Genomic DNA, 16,436 nt, shown 5'->3' with positions numbered 1-16,436 from the left:
ACAGCAAGGTAAAACACATAGTGGCAAAAACGTTGATGAATCAACACGATATTGGATGGTCAGATTCACCTTCTTTCCAGCAAGTTGAGAACTATACTCCCATAAAGAATGCAGTTTATGAAAGATACTACTTGAAAAAAAGTATCTTAACACTTGTCAGTATGAAGCTGACAAGAATGAATTTAAGATGTTTATCAGTCCTGAAGTTTAAAATAAATCTTCCAGTCATACTACAAAAGCCCATAATGAATAAAAGTATGCAATACTCAGTCGAGCTGGAACTCTTGTTCCTGGAAGGCTCTCTTACATTATGTCATTTAAACACTGAGATAGCACCTAGTCTGGGAACAAATGAAATAAAAAAAGCCACTTCCTTCCATCTCAAGGCTTGTATTCTAACATTATCCTCCGTCCAAGAAATCCTCTTGATTTTCTTCACACATGACATCTACTGCCTCTTGTCAAAACATGCTGTAAGTGACAGATGTACCAACAGAAACATAGTTTATATCTGCTATTCTGAATTCTTCTGTAGCCAAACACTGATGAGTAACATCAGCACGTTCAAAACATGCCTCTTGTTCCATCTCCCGCATCTGTCATGGTACTTACACGTTTCCTTCAGTCACAGGACTGCTCCTACCGATTTCTTGTGCTCATCTACAGGCCATCACTACCCCCTTGCTCCTGCCAATACAGCCACCCACTGCAGCAGCAGCAGCTCTGAAACTAAATTTTCAGTTCCTGCAGCCTGTATGACTCATCCTCCTAGACCCAAGAATAATCACAAGTTCACCAAGACTGGCTTGAACTTGATGCAATGCTTCATATACAAGAGGACTGTAATCCTCTGAATGCAAATGTCCATTTTAACCTGACAGTGCAAGCTAACAGGTTTACATTTGAATGGTGTTTGAAGTCAATTAAATGAAAATAATCAAACTCCTTAGAATTACTGTACTCTGCTCAGCTCTTCATACTCAATCCAAATGGCAGATTTGTAGAAAAGTAACACAACAGGTTATTTGACAGCGTTGATTATATTTGTTTCTAATGGCTAATATACACAGATAAATACAAAAAGCAGCAAGGCCTTTATATTTCTGTTTATGTTGTAAGGCCCTGATAATTCACCGTAAACAAGACTTGCAACTCTGACATTCTGTTTGACTAGCCACAGCATCACTTCCAAGCAGCAAAAGTGTGCAGTGGTTGGTTGTTATAAGTTAGCTAACTATTTTTAATTGTATGCATTGTTATTTTAAAACATGTATGTACAGAACTATATACAGTGACACCAAATGAACTGGCTGAAGCAGTGTGCTGTGAAATAAAAGGTCAGACACCACCCTGGCTTTGAGTAAAAACAAAATCTGATGTCCTCACACATCCTAAGCAACATCCTTTTGGTTTCAGTCATATCTGGAGTTGTATTTAAACTCAGGTGCTCAAGACTTGAACACTCATTCCTAGCATTAGCCTGGCAAACCTCCTAATCTAGTGAAGCCCTAATTAAGCAAGGATGAGATGGGAAACAAAGTGAGAATTACTCGTATTTGCTCCTGATTATCAGCCTCAATACTTCTGAATTCAAAAGGGGAATACCACGAAAGACAATTCCTTCAGGGTTCAAAGGTAGACCCTTAAAGAAAAACAGAGCAAATTTAGAATTAGATTTATTCATGAGAAAAAAACACTGTTTTCTATGAAAACCGGGGGGGGGGGGGGGGGGGGGCGGGGAAGCAGAAAACAGAAAAAGCATTAAGAAATATCCTGCTGTGTCACACCAATGGTCTATTCAACCCAGTACTCCATGAACATCTGATATCTGGAGGGAGCACATGAGCCTGGCCAATCTCTTTGTAGTTCCCCAGCATCCACAATTATATTACAGGTTACCTTCCCTGAAGGCTTGACACCTAGGAGGTTTCATATTTCTATTTTACACAATTCCATAGTTAGCTAAAAATAAAAACAAGTAGGCTAAGGAAGGCTGAACAGTGCAGCAGTAAAGTATTTTAATTTCTTCTATTTAAGATTAACCCACAACGGAAACAAACAAGCCTCTGAAATGAACGTGTTCTGCTCTCTTACAGCATTAGCAGTCCATTCAGGAAAGCTCTACAGAATGCTCCTGAAAACAGAAAAAACTCTTACAAAGTCAATACTGATGGGTTTCTTCCGTGAATGCATAAAAAATGTGAAAGGAAATATAAAAATAACCATCACCCATCGAGCACCAAAGTCGTTCCAGGAGAGGTGACAAGGAGCTCCCATTTTAACCTCAGGCTGCAAGGCTCTAGGAGAGAAAGACTTCTGCTACATAATTTACAAAAAGCCCTAGCATCTGGCTCGATCTTTTAAAACAACTGAATTTTGGAAAGCAGCAAACAAGTCCAAAGGAAGCCACGCGCGCATACCCCAGTATCGTGGAAACCTACCTCCGAAGCACCAGTGCCTGTATGCAGCACACGCTAGCCACCGGCGGCACCTGGGAAGCACACGACCGCCGCCGGTCAGGCGCCAGCGGCCGCCCCGAGGAGCCCCGCACCGCTCGCTCGGCCCCGCCGCCGGGGCCCCGCGGCCGGAGCCCGCTTCAGGCCGGCAGCTGGGCCAGCCTCGCCGGGGCGGCCGCCCAGGGCAGCCCCAGCCGGCGGCGCGGAGGGGGAAGCCCCAACCGCCGCACCAGCGGGACCTTCCGCACCGCGGCCGCAAGGGGCGGAAAGCCACGATCCGCCTCACCCGCGGGCCCCGGGGACCGGGCCGCCGCAGGCGGGAAGGCCGCCGGCGGGCCGCGGTCACCCCGCGGCAGCCGCCCCGGCCTACCGTCCGCGCCCAGCGGAGCGGAGGCCCCGACCCAGCCCGCCCCGCCGGGGCCGCAGGCGGGGCCAAACGCGGCACGACGCGCCGAGGCAAGGAGCCGCCCCCCGACCTCCGGCCCTGCCGACGCAGCGCAGAGCGGCTCGGCCTGAGACCGCCACCCCGGCTCGCCCGCGGGAAGGCGGCGGCCGCCCAGCTCACCAGAGAGATGGTCGTTGTAGCCGCCATCTTGTCCACCCCGTCGGCAGTCAGCGCTGAACCCTCGCGAGAGCTCTGCGGTGCGCGCGAAAGAAAACACTCTCGCGAGAGTTCCCTGGGCTGTGGGGAGAGCTCTCGCGAGAACTTCACGGTGTCACGTGACTGTGGTGTGTGGTCAGTCTGTCTCAGGACCGCTGTGCAGGGGTGGCGGCGGGACCCGGCCGGGCATGGGTGCTTCGGGCCTCGCCTCGCTTCGCTACCTGGGGTGTTCAGTGCCCCGTGGGCCTGGCTGCTCCAGCCCCGGCCCGCGGTGTGCGCCCCGGGGGGGTGCCTGGTCGTACGAGGCCTGCGCGGGGCGGAATCCTCTCGCGGGGGGGAGGTCTAGAAGCTGAGGGCTGCAAGGCAGACCCGTCCTGCAGGCAAAGGCTGTGCTGTGACATGCTGGAAGCGCGACAGACGGGGCCCTGGCTGTTGCAGGGTGGTCCCTGGTCTATATATGGGCATCCGGAGTTACATGCCCCAGTTGCCTATTGTGGAGATTTGTAGTTGCTGAATATGCAGGTTGAGAATGGATCCAGGACCCACCTGCTGAGAACTGCTGCAATGAAACGCCATCATGGTGTCTTGATTGTCCCCACCCTGCTGTCCCTTTTACTCTTTCCCAGTGGATCCAATCACTTGCATTAAAATGTAAATGCAAAGGCATGGTCAAACAACCTGGCACAGGTGATTTCTCTCGCAAGGGATGGAAGTGCTACTCCCAAATAGGGCTCCAAAAAGACATCGCTTCCCAAGGTGGCAGATCCGCTCTAAAGAGAAAATGTTCTTAGTAAGGGACAGAGATACATGCTGTTACCCCTTGCACTTAATTAAACTGGCATGAGACTCTAGTGGCCTCTTGGCCCCACTACTGGAGAGATGCCAGACTAAGGAAAATCTACAAGAAGTTTACAGATTCTGAAAGCCCATTTTATAAAAGATTTAGAAAGTTCAGGCCAATAAAGTGTATCAAAACCAGTTAAAAGATGACTTAATGTCTAATTACCATTATGATAAGAAAGTCTTGCATTGCAAAAGTTGTTTCATTAGGAGATAAAGGTACACTGTGTGAATTGGAATATGAAATGTGCCGTATTTCTAGTCTAAATTTAAGTGACAGCAGTTGACCACCAAAAAACATTATTGTTGAGTCACAATGGATTCATACATTACACAATCTGTCAAATATTCTACTAAAAGGTGTGCATACCACAACTATAATATATGGGCAAGGACTACCATCCTAGTTAGGTGATCAGGCTTGACTCTCTGTGTCTGAGGACACATCCCCTTTCCTGTATGACAGAACTCCAGAGAGTTATGTCTGCCTTGTAAGTGTGAGGGCAGGATTTCCATTTTTGTGCCAATGCCAGTTCTGTGAGGAAGGGTAAGTATCCTGCTGGACACCAAGCTGACTGTGAGCCAGCAACGCAGCCTTGCAGCGAAGCAGGTCAGTTGGTCTGTGCCAGGGAAAACCTTGCTGGCTGCTTGAGGGGACAGATCCTTCTTCTGCTCAACACTAGTGAGCTGGATCCAGTGATGAGCTCCCCAGGACACACAGACACAGACTGACTGGAGCAAATCTAGCAAAGGGACAGCAAGATGAAGGGATTGGAGCATCTGTCATAAGAGGCTGCGTGAGCTGGGGCTGTTTAGCCCAGAAAAAAGAAGGCTCTGGGGATCTCATGAATGTGTACAGATAACTGGTGAAGAGGGTAAAGAAGATGGAGGCAGGCTGTCCTCCGTGGTGCCCAGTGATAAGAGGCAACGGGCACAAACTGAAAAATGGGAAGTTCTATTTGAACATGGGAAAAGGCATTGGGTTTTTTTCTGTGAGAGTGGTTGAACATGGGAGCAGGCTGTGCCCAGAGGACCCCATCTGTGGAGATACTCAGACCTGACTGCACACAGTTCTGGGCAACCTGCTTTAGCTAGCCCTGCTTGACCAGGGGGGTTGGACTAGAACTAGATGATTGCAGAGGCTGGAAGGGACCTCTTGAAATCTGGAGTGGTCCCATCCAACTTCAGCTGCTCTGTTATCTTGTGAAAGCAGCCTGTTGGAACACCCCACAGTAGCTGGTTAATGAAATTGTTATTGCTGAATGCAGCACACCCAGTAGCAGGGAAATCCATTGGTCAAACTGAACTGTGATAATGTTGAACAATGAATTCAGTCGGGTGAAATGTGTTAAAGAAGAGCTAACTAGCTCATCCGGGAAATGAAGCAGTTGGTGTATTAAGGAATTTCTCAGTTTGCAGAGGCAAGTGCAAACTTGTTCTGGAGAAAGTGATTTCTGAATCAAGCAGCTGTATGACATTCCTCCACTGAATTCCTTCTCTACCCAATTTGCCTGACTTTGTGGATAAGTCTGCTGAACTGAGGGAAGCTCTTTCACATCTTCTTAGTTTAACTGTAAGAGTGACTAAGAAATTATTGAGCAGTTTGCTGCGTGGAATGCTCAGATGAAATAAGCTACTTTCATACTTTCAGTGGCTTTATTGATTTGTCAGTTTGTAAAATTGGCACAGCATAGCACAACTGGAAAATACAGCACAAGTTGGCAGCTCAGCATAGCATCCTATCAGGGCAGACCCAGCCCAGCGTGATACAATCAGTGCAACACCGCAAAGCGCGGACAGCATAACGCAGGCAGTACCACATGGAGGACCCAGCACGGCGCAGCACACTAGCACAGCACAGCATGATACAGCTGGTTCCACAGTTCCACATGGCACAATGCGAACAGCATGGAGCAGCACTGCATGGCTTTTGCAACACAAGTAATTCCTATTTGCACCTTTCACCAACTGAACCTGACATGCGCAGCAGCTAAGATGATTGCCCCTTTCTCCAGGCTAATGACTGAAGTTCCAAACACCACAGGAGAAGCAGGGAAGGAAGAGACATCAGGGTTTTCACCCTTAAGATGCTGTGAGATTTTGGAAGGCCGTAAGACAAACTGGGGAATGAGAAGGGTTCTGTTCAGCACCAGTGAAGTTTCTGCTGATCCGCATGTTTGGATCCAGCTGGTGGGTTTGGATTTCTGGGATCTCTTCTCATGCCATATCAAGTCCAGCTCACAAAGTCCTCAGCTTACACCAAGATGTGCAATTCTAATTACAGGGCATCACAGTGGTTCCTCTGTGCTGGGGAAACCTTAGCGAAACAGGAGAAACTGTGTATAGAATGGAATGAAGCAGATCGGAAACTGCACCAGAGCTTTCCAAGCCAGCTCCTCTCCTCCCTTCCGCAAGTATTACCAGCTGGCAAAGAGGAAAAAAACAGCTTTGGGACCTGCAGTGAAAAAAGCTTTCCCAGAGGGAAATTTATCCGTTTGGGGGATTCTTGCAGCAGCTTTGCATCTTCACAAACATCATTGGGAAGGGGCTGCAACAGGTGCTACCCCACTCCCCTGCTGCCTCACAACTCCCTTTGGCTTGCTGCTTCAGGAGTGGGACCAGAACATGTACTCCTGCTTGGTCCCGACTTCTCATGATGCACATGTGATTTCTCATGTTTGCTGATTACTCCTCCACTTGCTGTTGCCTTTTCACACCGCAGCTCAGGCAGACACCTCTCATGGACTGCAAAGTTTTAGGCAGGAGCGAGCGGCCCAGTCAGTCCTGCTGGAGGAAGTTCGGTCAGGAGCCCTGCAGTTTCTTCCAGTCTGGTACACTTCCCATCCCCTGTGCTACAGGGGGACCAATCTGTCCCAGACTGCAGTGAGGTGACTCACAAGGGAGGAGACCGGTATTTGTGGAAAGCGTTTTCCAGGAAGTTAGCCAGCTTTTCACAGTCGTCCTAAAATGAAAGAAAAAACATGCCAGCAGATCAGTTTGGCTTGGCTAACTTGGGACATCTCCTTCCTTACATGATTCCATCCCAAGCCAACGATTCCACATCTGAGTTTTGGTATGGGAAAAGAACAATTTGCAAGCACATCTGGAACATACTACTAGTAACTATCGTATTTACTGAATAACGCGAAATGACCAATCAAGAATGGGACCTTTCTGTGTTAGGTGCAATATAGAGACAAAAGAGCAAGACAGTTCTCTGGAGCTTCTAGTCTGAAGGAACATAGCAGGTCCAGCTTCTTTTTTTAGTTTAATGACAATTTAATTAACCGACTGCTGGATTTAAAGTTATTTTCTATGGCCATCTGTTTCATAATATCCTCACTGCTAACAAAAATAAAAATTAATGTCACTTTTTGTTGGTCTGGGAACTGTTTTGTAGAGAAATCTCTTCTGACACATTCAGGAGTAGGTGGTTTCAAACATATTTAGAATGTTTATTCCTTAAGAAAGAAATTACTGAAATACACAATGATATGTAAAGGATGCAAAACATCCCCACTTTGTATCATAGAGGGGTTTTGAGATTGCCAGAAACAAACACAAAATTCTCACTCAGATGAAAAATGCAGAATCAGTTGTTTTCTTGCTGCTTAGAGGCATCCCTTTGTCACTACTGCTGCTAAATTACTCCTTTTCTTTTAAGAAAAACCTTGGATTTTGAAGACAAGCTTTGTAGGGCATAGGTGGTATATTCTGTTAGACCAACCACTACAGTTGGAAAACCAGATGAACATTTGGGCACACAAGTCCTTCAGGTCAGAAACAAGCAGAATACTTCCAAGCTAAATACAGGCTCAGAGTTTTAATAAGGTGTAAGTCAGTTATACCGTCTCAGAGAAAAGGTTGCTGGTACCTGTGGAGTATGAAAGCTGTTAGAGAGGGGAAGATGTGTTAAAAGGAGGTTATCTCCTAGGAGAAAGAAAAAGATAATATATGGTCTGTGGAATGTGGACCTGTGTGAGGTGTATTCTACGGTACGAGGCTGCCCCAAATGCCATGTATTTTCCAGAGCACAGGAGAAAGCACTGCAGTGTGTCAGTGCCGAGCTGCACAGTCCCCATGCTCAGCTGAAGAAAGGAAGAAAGTCTAAATGTACTTTTTTCCATGTGTACTCACATAAATTCTTCACTCAGTGAAGCTGACCCCTTCCTTGTCTAATGTCAGCATCCAGAATGAGGAATTCTCCAAAACTTTGCCTACAGCCCCAGAATTCCTAACTTGTACAAAATAAAAATATTTTTAATTCTGTTCACGCTGCCTTTCCTTGAGGCTATGCTGCTGAGTAGTCTGAATGACTGGGCTGCTCTGAATTCTTTCTTGGGACTGTCTGCAAGCACCTAAGGGAAAGCCTGGAAGTTCAGTGTTGGGGCAGACTGTCTCTTCTGGCAGGCAGAAATCTGCAAAGTGAGTTAAGAGCAGCTGTCCAGGCAACACTGGGACAATTCTCTGGCAGATGGGAGGTGGCCTCAACCTCCTTCCCTTGGCACTAATCTGATTCTCACACTAAGAATTGCCATGAGGTTGATGTAATTAACCCTGCCATCACAACACGACTGTCCCCTCAAAAGAGCAACCCGGAGTTAGGCATGGGCAACATATGGAAAAAAACCAAATGATAACAAAAAAGGAGCATCACTCCCTGCAAGGGGCTGGCCCCTGCAACCGCTCTCTGGCTGCTAGATGGCGAACGGAGAAGCTCTTACTTCTCTGAGGCATGAGGTGTCACCTGGGTTTGGGGACTGCAGCTGCATGGTGCATGCACGACTGAGATGAGGAGGGGTAAGGAACCTTACCTCATGGATGAATCCATAGTGCACCAGCTCTGTGGCCAAGTCCTTGGAGTTATCAGCTGCGGAGAGAGGGAACAGTGAGAACATGAAAGTTCATGCATCTCTTAGTTCCTCCTCTACCAGAAAAGTGCCCCTATCCCAACCTGCAGCACACCTGCATTACACTTCATCGTGCTTTAAGGGCACATGCTGTACACTTTTGGTTAGCTAAGTAACTGCTAAGTAATTCTGGGGCAGAGCACAGAGGTGGGCAGTGAACTGGAGCTGGACAAGGTACCGGGCAGGAATGAGCTCCGGTCCCAAATCACACAAAGCACAATAGCCTTGGCAATGTGTCACTTCAGAGATGTTTTTGCTTGCTTTGCCTCAGCATGAAAAGCAGGCAGGCCACTATCAGTAGGCAGAAAAACACAAGTTGCTGGTGAAGCAGCAGCTCCCAAGCATTGATTTCCAAGCTTTATGCTTTAGTTTTGGCTGTAAGGCGGTCGAGGGGCTCCAGCTGCATGGCCTCCGGAAGGCTCCTGCATGTTTTAGGAAGGAGCCTGCTGTGCTGGACCTACTCTGAGGAGTAGCACCCTTCCCCAGGGCCCCGGGGCTCCCCCACAGGAGAGTCCACCTCCCCCTTTGAAAGGTGTTGGGGAGACTGCACCGGTGTTGGGACTAAGAGAAGAATTCACTAGTGTTACCCCAAGAACTGCACATCACATGTGCCAAGGTGAAATGCAGGGTCTTGATGACCACTCACTGGACTCCCAACATTCACTTTAGAGTGCAGGTTACTACCATGTGCCAGAAGCTATAAGCTCAGGGTCTGAGCGGACAAGAACTGGTACCACGCAGATATTAGGGTTCTGTCTGCTCTTGCAATAGAAGAAGGAAAGAAAAGCTGACTGTAAACACAACCTGTGTCTAACACAATCCGAGCCTAAACCTGACCAGGGCCACCAGGAAATACTTCTGCATTCAGATACAAAAATTTACTTGCAATTAAACCTACTGGGCAGCAAGTCGTAGCTCAACTGTCGATGCAATTTGTCCTCCAGGATCAGCAGAAGAGTAAGCTGCAGAAAGAAGATAGTGCTCTTTACAAACACCAGTTTCTCCATAAGAGAGAAAGGTACTGACTCTTCCATCAGCACTAGAAACTGCTGGCAGTGGTGAGCAGGGAGGATGTTGGTAGCTGCCGAGATGCTGGATGTCTTCGGCAGTTTGAGTGTCTTAGATTAATATTCTTTCCACAGTTACAGATCACCTGCAACTGCTAAACTAGAAAGAAGTAGAGTTAAAAGATGTCCAGACAGAGACCTCAGGGTCTTCCTGTCCTGCAGCCAGAGAGGGCTGGCAGCTTCATTCTTCTTCGAGCTTCTTTTATTGTAAAGGGACAAGAGTAAGTCCTTTGAGCACTGCAGCAAACTAGCTGAGACCAAACTTTTGCCCAGTCAGATGCCAGAGATGGGCACAGAGGGCAGGTCTTGCCCCAGTGCCTTACGTAGTGTAGGAACTGAATACTTACATGCCACTGGGTCTTGTCTTCATTCAGCTCCATGTTACACTGCATTTGCACCACCTAGAAGAGGCCAAAATCAACATCAGCTCGGGCACAGTCCCTCTGGCTCCCCCAGGCCTGCTTTACTGCTGCTCTCCAAGCATGACTTTCAAATTCCTACTTAAAACCTTTAATTCCAACTACCAGCCTGACCTTCCACTTCTAGGAATTGTCTAGGTGGAGCAGCTGAGGGTTTAGTCCAGTATCCAGCTACAAACCACAGCCATCGTCAGCTGACTGAGAGGTAGGTAAGAAAGCCCTGCACAAGGTGCTGTTCTGGGACAACTTTACAACCAGGGTGAATTCTTCTGCTCCATCTGCAAGAGGCAGGCTTCCCCTAAAGCTCTGCCCAAACTCTCTGTTACGTTTTAATGTTGTACTTGTTCATGACCTTATGGGATGACCAATCTTTAAATCAGACAAAAAAGCAAAACTGAAACTTTGTGAGTATTTTTAAAATGACATGGATTTTCTTTTGGAAACCCTGCATTGCATCGCAGAATACTCAAATGCATTACACAAATACATTTTATTCATATATCAGCTTCAAGTTCCTGTGAAGGAACTGGGTCAGCTTCAAGCTGGGTCAGCTTCAAGCTTCAATATATCAGCTTCAAGTTCTCATGAAAATGGTTCACACCAGATGTCATGTTGTCTGGGCAAAGGAAAGCCAGCGACAGCATGCAATTGGTCAGCCCCAGAGACAGGAAACCAAGCAAGGAATCAACATTCCTGTCCCACGCAGGGTTTCATTTATATTCCTCGAGTTCAAGCTTATGCTCAGAGGTGAGATGCACGCTTGTTCCCTCCTCTGACCAAGTATCCCTCTACTATAGCTCCTCCCTATGACAAGCATGCCTGGGCATTTAGTGCTTTCAGTCAGGAAACCTGCTGTCCTCTGACCTTTATCATCTCCAGGCCATCCACTTCTGCAAGAGCTGACCAGTGTGACTCTATGCCCAGGGTGGGTGCCCTTCCTTTACACCGAGTGATGCCAGCACACTGTCTGGCTACGTGCTCCTTTGGATACTGAATTATGCTGAACTGTGCAGTGTCTTCAAGACATCATCAAAGAGAAGGTGAGTGACATTTGAGTGCATCATTGCCACCCGCTCCCCACCTCTCTACTTGATGCCCATGATCAAAGAATCATTTAGGTGGGAAGGGACATCAGGAGGTCTCTAGTCCAAGCCCCCACTCAAAACAAGACAAATAGTGAATTCGGACCAGGCTCTTTAGAGCTCTGCCCAAATGGGTTTTGAAAACCTCCAAGGAGATGCCATAACCTCTCTTAGCCCCTGCTCTACTGTTTAACCATCCTCACCATGAAAAAAAAAATCCTTGGATCCATCCAGCATCCATATTCCAGTGCCTCCCAGAACAGACAAAAAAACTGCATTGTAGCTACACTCATTTGACACTTGCAAGTTTGTCCAGCTGCAAGTTTTCATGAAATCTGCAGAAACTCAGTACTTCTGAGATTACTAGTCATCCTCAAATTGAGTAAAAAGTAGTTGAACACATTGGTCAGACAAACAATGAACTCACAGAACTTTCCTTGGGGCACTAGGTGAAAAACCAGCATATAACAAATGCAAAGAGAGGAAAAGACGTAACTCCATAGGTGTACATTTGCATTTCTCCAACGTATCTGATTGATCACCGCAGCACTCTCGCTAAAAATAAGCACTGAGCAGTATGAATAAAGCATAAGTTAAGTGCACTGAAAGCTGATTCTCAGACAGATATGAAGAAACCGCTGCTGATGTTCTTTTCGAAGGCAGACATTTCATGCGATCTTGCAGGAATAAGAATTAGGTTTAGCCTCACATAGTATTTTTAACATTAATTAAATGCAAGTATGAAATCGCATTCATGTCGTCCATGGTAAGATGAAGACAGTGCCATAGGTGATTAACGATGGATGACTACAAGTGTCATTACAGGAAAATGCCCGCACAAGGAAATAACAGGTACCAAATGGGTTTTTAAGAAAAAGATGCACACAGACTGACGAGTTCCTCTGACTGCTCTCAGGGACGGCCGGCAGTTCAGGACACAGAAGCCACTGGAAGAAGTGCTCTGCCTGAGCTATGCCCCGATGACAGTGGCCAACAATCTTGCCCTCCCCATATGCATGTCAGCAAATGACAAATGCCAGCTCCTGTCCCTGGGAAGGAATAATCCCCGGCAAAGACACAGGCTGGCATGGCCTGGCTGGCAGGAAAGCTTTACTGGCTCTGCTGGAAAGACTCTGGGGTCGTGGTGGGCAGCAGGTGAGACATGAGCTGCAATGTGCCCTGGCAGCAAGGATGGCCAACAGCGTCCTGGGGCACAGCCAGGATATTGAGGGAAATAGTTATTCCCCTCTACTCAGCACCTGTTAAACTACATCCAGGTACTGCATCTCATTTTGGGCCCCCACAACAAGACAGACATTGATAAACTGGAGCAAGTTCAACGGAGGGCCATCAGAATGATCCTGGTCTGGAATGCTTGCCCTCTGAGAAGAGGCTGAGGGAACTGGGCTTCTTCAGCCTGCAGAAGGGAAGGCTTTGGGAGGACATAACGGCAGCCGGCCTGTACCCATGAGGGGGTTTACACTGCAGTGTTGAATTGTTCTGTTCAGCAACAGATTACACCATGGTTTTGGAAAGCTTCACTTCTGCTCAAACACCCTTGCTGGTTTTGACGGGGGTAGAGTGAATTTTCTTCATAGTTGCTGGCATGGGACTGTGTTTTGGATTTGTGCTGGAAACAGTGTTGGTAATTCGGGGATGTTGTAGTTATTGCAGAGCAGTGCTTACATACAGCCATGGCTGCTTCTGCTCCCCACCCCACCCCACTGGCAAGCAGGATGGGGGACACAAGAATTTGTGAGGGGACACCACCAGGACAACTGACCCCAACAGACCTAAGGGATGTTCCATACCATATGGTGTCGTGCTCAGCATAAAAAGTTGGGGGAAGAAGAAGGAAGGGGGGATGTTCAGAGCGATGGCGTTTGTCTTCCCAACTGACTGTTACGCATGATGGAGCCCTGCTTTCCTGGAGATGGCTGAACACCTGCCTGTCACGTGTAGTGATGAATGAATTCCTTGTTTTGCTTTGTTTTGCTTGCGTGCACAGCTTTTGCTTTATTTATTAAACCGTCTTTATCTCAACCCACGAGTTTTCTCACTTTTACTCTTCCAATTCTCTTCCCCTTCCCACCAGTGGGGAGTGAGCGAGCAGCTGCGTGAGGCTGAGCTGCCAGCTGGGGTTAAACCACGACACACTGCGTTGGTCCTTCCCTGCCTGGCACCCCTTCCACTCCCTTATGTGGGTCCATAAACCCACGTGCAATGACCTTCCTGCCCGTGACTTCAGTGTCAGGGCTTGCAGTCTCACCTGTGCAGTGCCAGGTAGAACACGGCCTGAGCTCAGCTGGCATCTCAGCAAGCCACGCAGTGTCAGTATCAAGTGATGATGGGGTTTCAGACCTACACCCCAACAACGAGGCACAGAAAATGCCATGCGACAGAGCTGCTAGTGGATGTGTGAGGAGGGAAGGCAGAGCCAGGGCATCGGAGGCAATGGGGCTGCTCCAGAAGACCTCAGGTGAAATGGTCCTCACTAGCTCCAGCCAAAGGGACTGTCGCAGTCCTGGGGCAGCCAATGCAACGAGGAGAACAACCATGACCCAGGTTGTTCTCACCCGGGTTGCTCTCACCCAAGGGGTTCAGCTCTCACTGAACCCAGTGCATGGCTAAAGGGAGAAGCGTTCCTGCAGCAGAGTGTCGGGAATAGAGACTGTCCACCTACCCCCAGTGGAGAATCTATCCCCAGCTGGATTTGACCTTACCTTCCTGGTCTCCACATCAAAGGGCTCTGGGGTGGGAGTCTTGGCTTTCTGAGGGTCCTCCTGGGGCTGGGAGAGTGCACGTGGGAGGGCGTGGGGTCTGGAAACAGCGAAGTTCATCAGGGGATAAATCCCATTCCTGGTACAGACACAGAGGGAGGACAAACAGCTGAGCCTTGTCCTCATACAGCCCTGGCAAGGGTCAGCTGTGGATGGCCATGGCCCAGAGCAGGGATCTGCACCCACGGAGTGGCTGTGCTGGCAGGTGGGCAGCACGGTGAGGAGGTGGCAGGCCACAGAGCTCCCCTCGCCGTAGCGCTGCAGCCCAGGTTTGCTCGGCCCAGGGGGGAACCGCAGAGGGGGTCACACACAACCAAGTACTGCTGCATTCATGGGATGCTGCAGCACAGTTCCCTGTCCCTGGCTTCATGCTGCCCAGAGAGCTGAGGGCTGAGAGAGACTGGGGGCCAGAGCTGGGCAGAGCTTCAACCCACCTGACGTCTTCTAGGAATTTGTCGAGTTCAAGGAAGGAGACCTCTGAGTACCTGGGAGAGAAACAGGACAGGAAGATTACTGGGGGAGGCAGGAGCGAAGAGCGGTGTGAAGCACTATCATGCCACGACAGCAGGATCACCAGGCCAGATGCAAGTCCCGAGCTCATGGCTATGGTTGCTGTGAAATCCTCACCTCCACTGCGCTCCAGGCCGACCCTCTCTCCGGATCTCTGCCATCACCATGTTGAGGTCCAGTTCCTTTATCTTCTCCTCTACCACATTCTCTGGCATCAGATCTAGGGCAAAGGCAGAAAGGGGCTGTCAGCTGGGAGGTCCCGTAACACGGACTCTGCAGCACAGATCTGCAAATCTTTCTCCCCAGGCTTTTCCACATCCCCAGTTCTGCTGGGGCAGCGATACAAGCTGAAATGGGGCAGGGCAGTCTCATGGTTACTCACACTGGTTGTTGATGAAGCAGTGTGCTGCCAGTAGCTTGAGGGAATGGACCTCAAAGAGAACCCGGTGGAAGAGCAGGTTGTTAGCTGTTGGTCGCTTGTCTGGGTTGAGGGTCAAGCATGACAGAATGAACTCCTGAGGGCCAAAGCACAGGCGTCAACTGGAGGCAAAGCAGGGCATCCCCCTGTTTCATTCCCACCACTTCTAGCCCTGGCTCGCTCTCCCACTCACATTTCCCAGGAAGCAGATTTGAGTGGCTGTTTCGGCCAGCGGGCAGCCGTGGGGCAGGGCAGGCAGTGTACGGAGCCCCCAGGCTGAGGGAAGCCGCAGTGCTCCAAGTGGGCAGCATGCTGCTGGGTACCCACCAAGAGCCCGGCCACAGCACCTCTGCTCCCGGCTTGCTCTCATCGAGGGGGGAGGCTGCAGTGCAAGCCCAGCAAAAGGATGTGGGGGGAACAGGCCGGCATGTATCCTGACATCCAGCCAGGAGCAGCTCTGAGAGCTGCAGCCCGCCAGGAGAGATGGTGCTGAGACTGGAGAAAGGGCAGACTGGGCCAGTGGGAGGGATTCCTGAAAGCTGCAGTATGGGAGGGACGCATCTGCTCATTTCTGCTCATTGATGGCAGAAAAGCAAGATCCTTTGCCTCTTCTGCATGCTCCAGTCTGGGGCCTGCCCTCCGGATCGGCTCTGAGCATTTTCTGTACAGGGATCTGGCTAGGGCTATTTAGAATAGACACAAAGACCAAAACATGATCAGAGGAAGGATGGCAGAGTGGGCACCCCCACAGTGCCCACAGACAGTCTAACCCCTCCAAATCAGCTGCCCCAGAGACCGTCAGAGTGAACAGAGATGCCGTTTGCCCCTCGTGCTGAAGGCTTGACAGAACAAACTCAGGGACACCACGCAAACAAGGGGACTGTTGCATCCAAGGGGGTAGGATTTACTATGGAATGCCTGGGGGAATTCTGAGATCAAACAAGAGAATTCAGGGAGTGTACAAACTTATTACGGGATGTGTAGGAGATTGGCCAAAGGAAGAGGATGGGTCCCCAGGGTTCAGCCAGCTGCACTCACCCGCATGTTGGGATCATCCAGAGAATGTCGTGCCCGCACGATTGCCTCCTCTGAGACTCGTGTGTCCCCATTAGTCTGGATCTCCAGCACTGCCATCTGGGGAAGAAGGAGTGCATTTGTGTCTGCACAAGGCCAAGCCTTGGGCCAGCCCTTAAGGGCTTCCCAAAGGGACACCCCCTGGCAGGGCAGCAGCTGTGGAGCTCCCCACCAGGACACACAGCCCGGCCAGGCTCCTGACCTCCTGGGCTCCCTAGTGCTCCCTGGCCGCTGCATCCCTGCCCTTGGGGCCCATTTTTCGCCTACTGCAGCACTCCA

General features: G+C 49.3%; 2 protein-coding genes across 9 annotated transcripts in view; both read right to left on the bottom strand.

Annotated features, from left to right (window-relative positions):
* PUF60 (poly(U) binding splicing factor 60) overlaps nt 1–3,176 on the bottom strand; it is a 31,100-nt gene extending 27,924 nt beyond the window's left edge. For 2 of the 3 annotated variants that reach the window (XM_005443365.4, XM_014283337.3), the window contains exon 1: nt 3,022–3,176. In XM_005443365.4, the coding sequence (XP_005443422.2) occupies nt 3,022–3,048 (27 nt within the window). In that variant the 5' untranslated portion in view covers nt 3,049–3,176. Of the gene's footprint in view, nt 1–2,441; nt 2,463–3,021 lie in introns of those variants that run through there. The other variant, XM_014283336.3, reaches the window with a different exon arrangement.
* Nucleotides 3,177–5,539: 2,363 nt separating this feature from the next.
* NRBP2 (nuclear receptor binding protein 2) overlaps nt 5,540–16,436 on the bottom strand; it is a 30,108-nt gene continuing 19,211 nt past the window's right edge. For 5 of the 6 annotated variants that reach the window (XM_055706363.1, XM_055706361.1, XM_055706360.1 and 2 more), the window contains 9 exons: nt 16,122–16,217; nt 15,048–15,180; nt 14,783–14,885; nt 14,590–14,640; nt 14,099–14,234; nt 10,222–10,275; nt 9,706–9,769; nt 8,712–8,767; nt 5,540–6,859 (listed from right to left, as the gene is read on the bottom strand). In XM_055706363.1, the coding sequence (XP_055562338.1) occupies nt 6,791–6,859; nt 8,712–8,767; nt 9,706–9,769; nt 10,222–10,275; nt 14,099–14,234; nt 14,590–14,640; nt 14,783–14,885; nt 15,048–15,180; nt 16,122–16,217 (762 nt within the window). In that variant the 3' untranslated portion in view covers nt 5,540–6,790. The other variant, XM_055706366.1, reaches the window with a different exon arrangement.

Source organism: Falco cherrug, chromosome 3, assembly GCF_023634085.1.
Source record: "Falco cherrug isolate bFalChe1 chromosome 3, bFalChe1.pri, whole genome shotgun sequence".
NCBI classification, from domain to species: domain Eukaryota; kingdom Metazoa; phylum Chordata; class Aves; order Falconiformes; family Falconidae; genus Falco; species Falco cherrug.
Note: the sequence above shows the minus strand (reverse complement) of the source record. Positions and strands in the feature narration are given on the sequence as shown.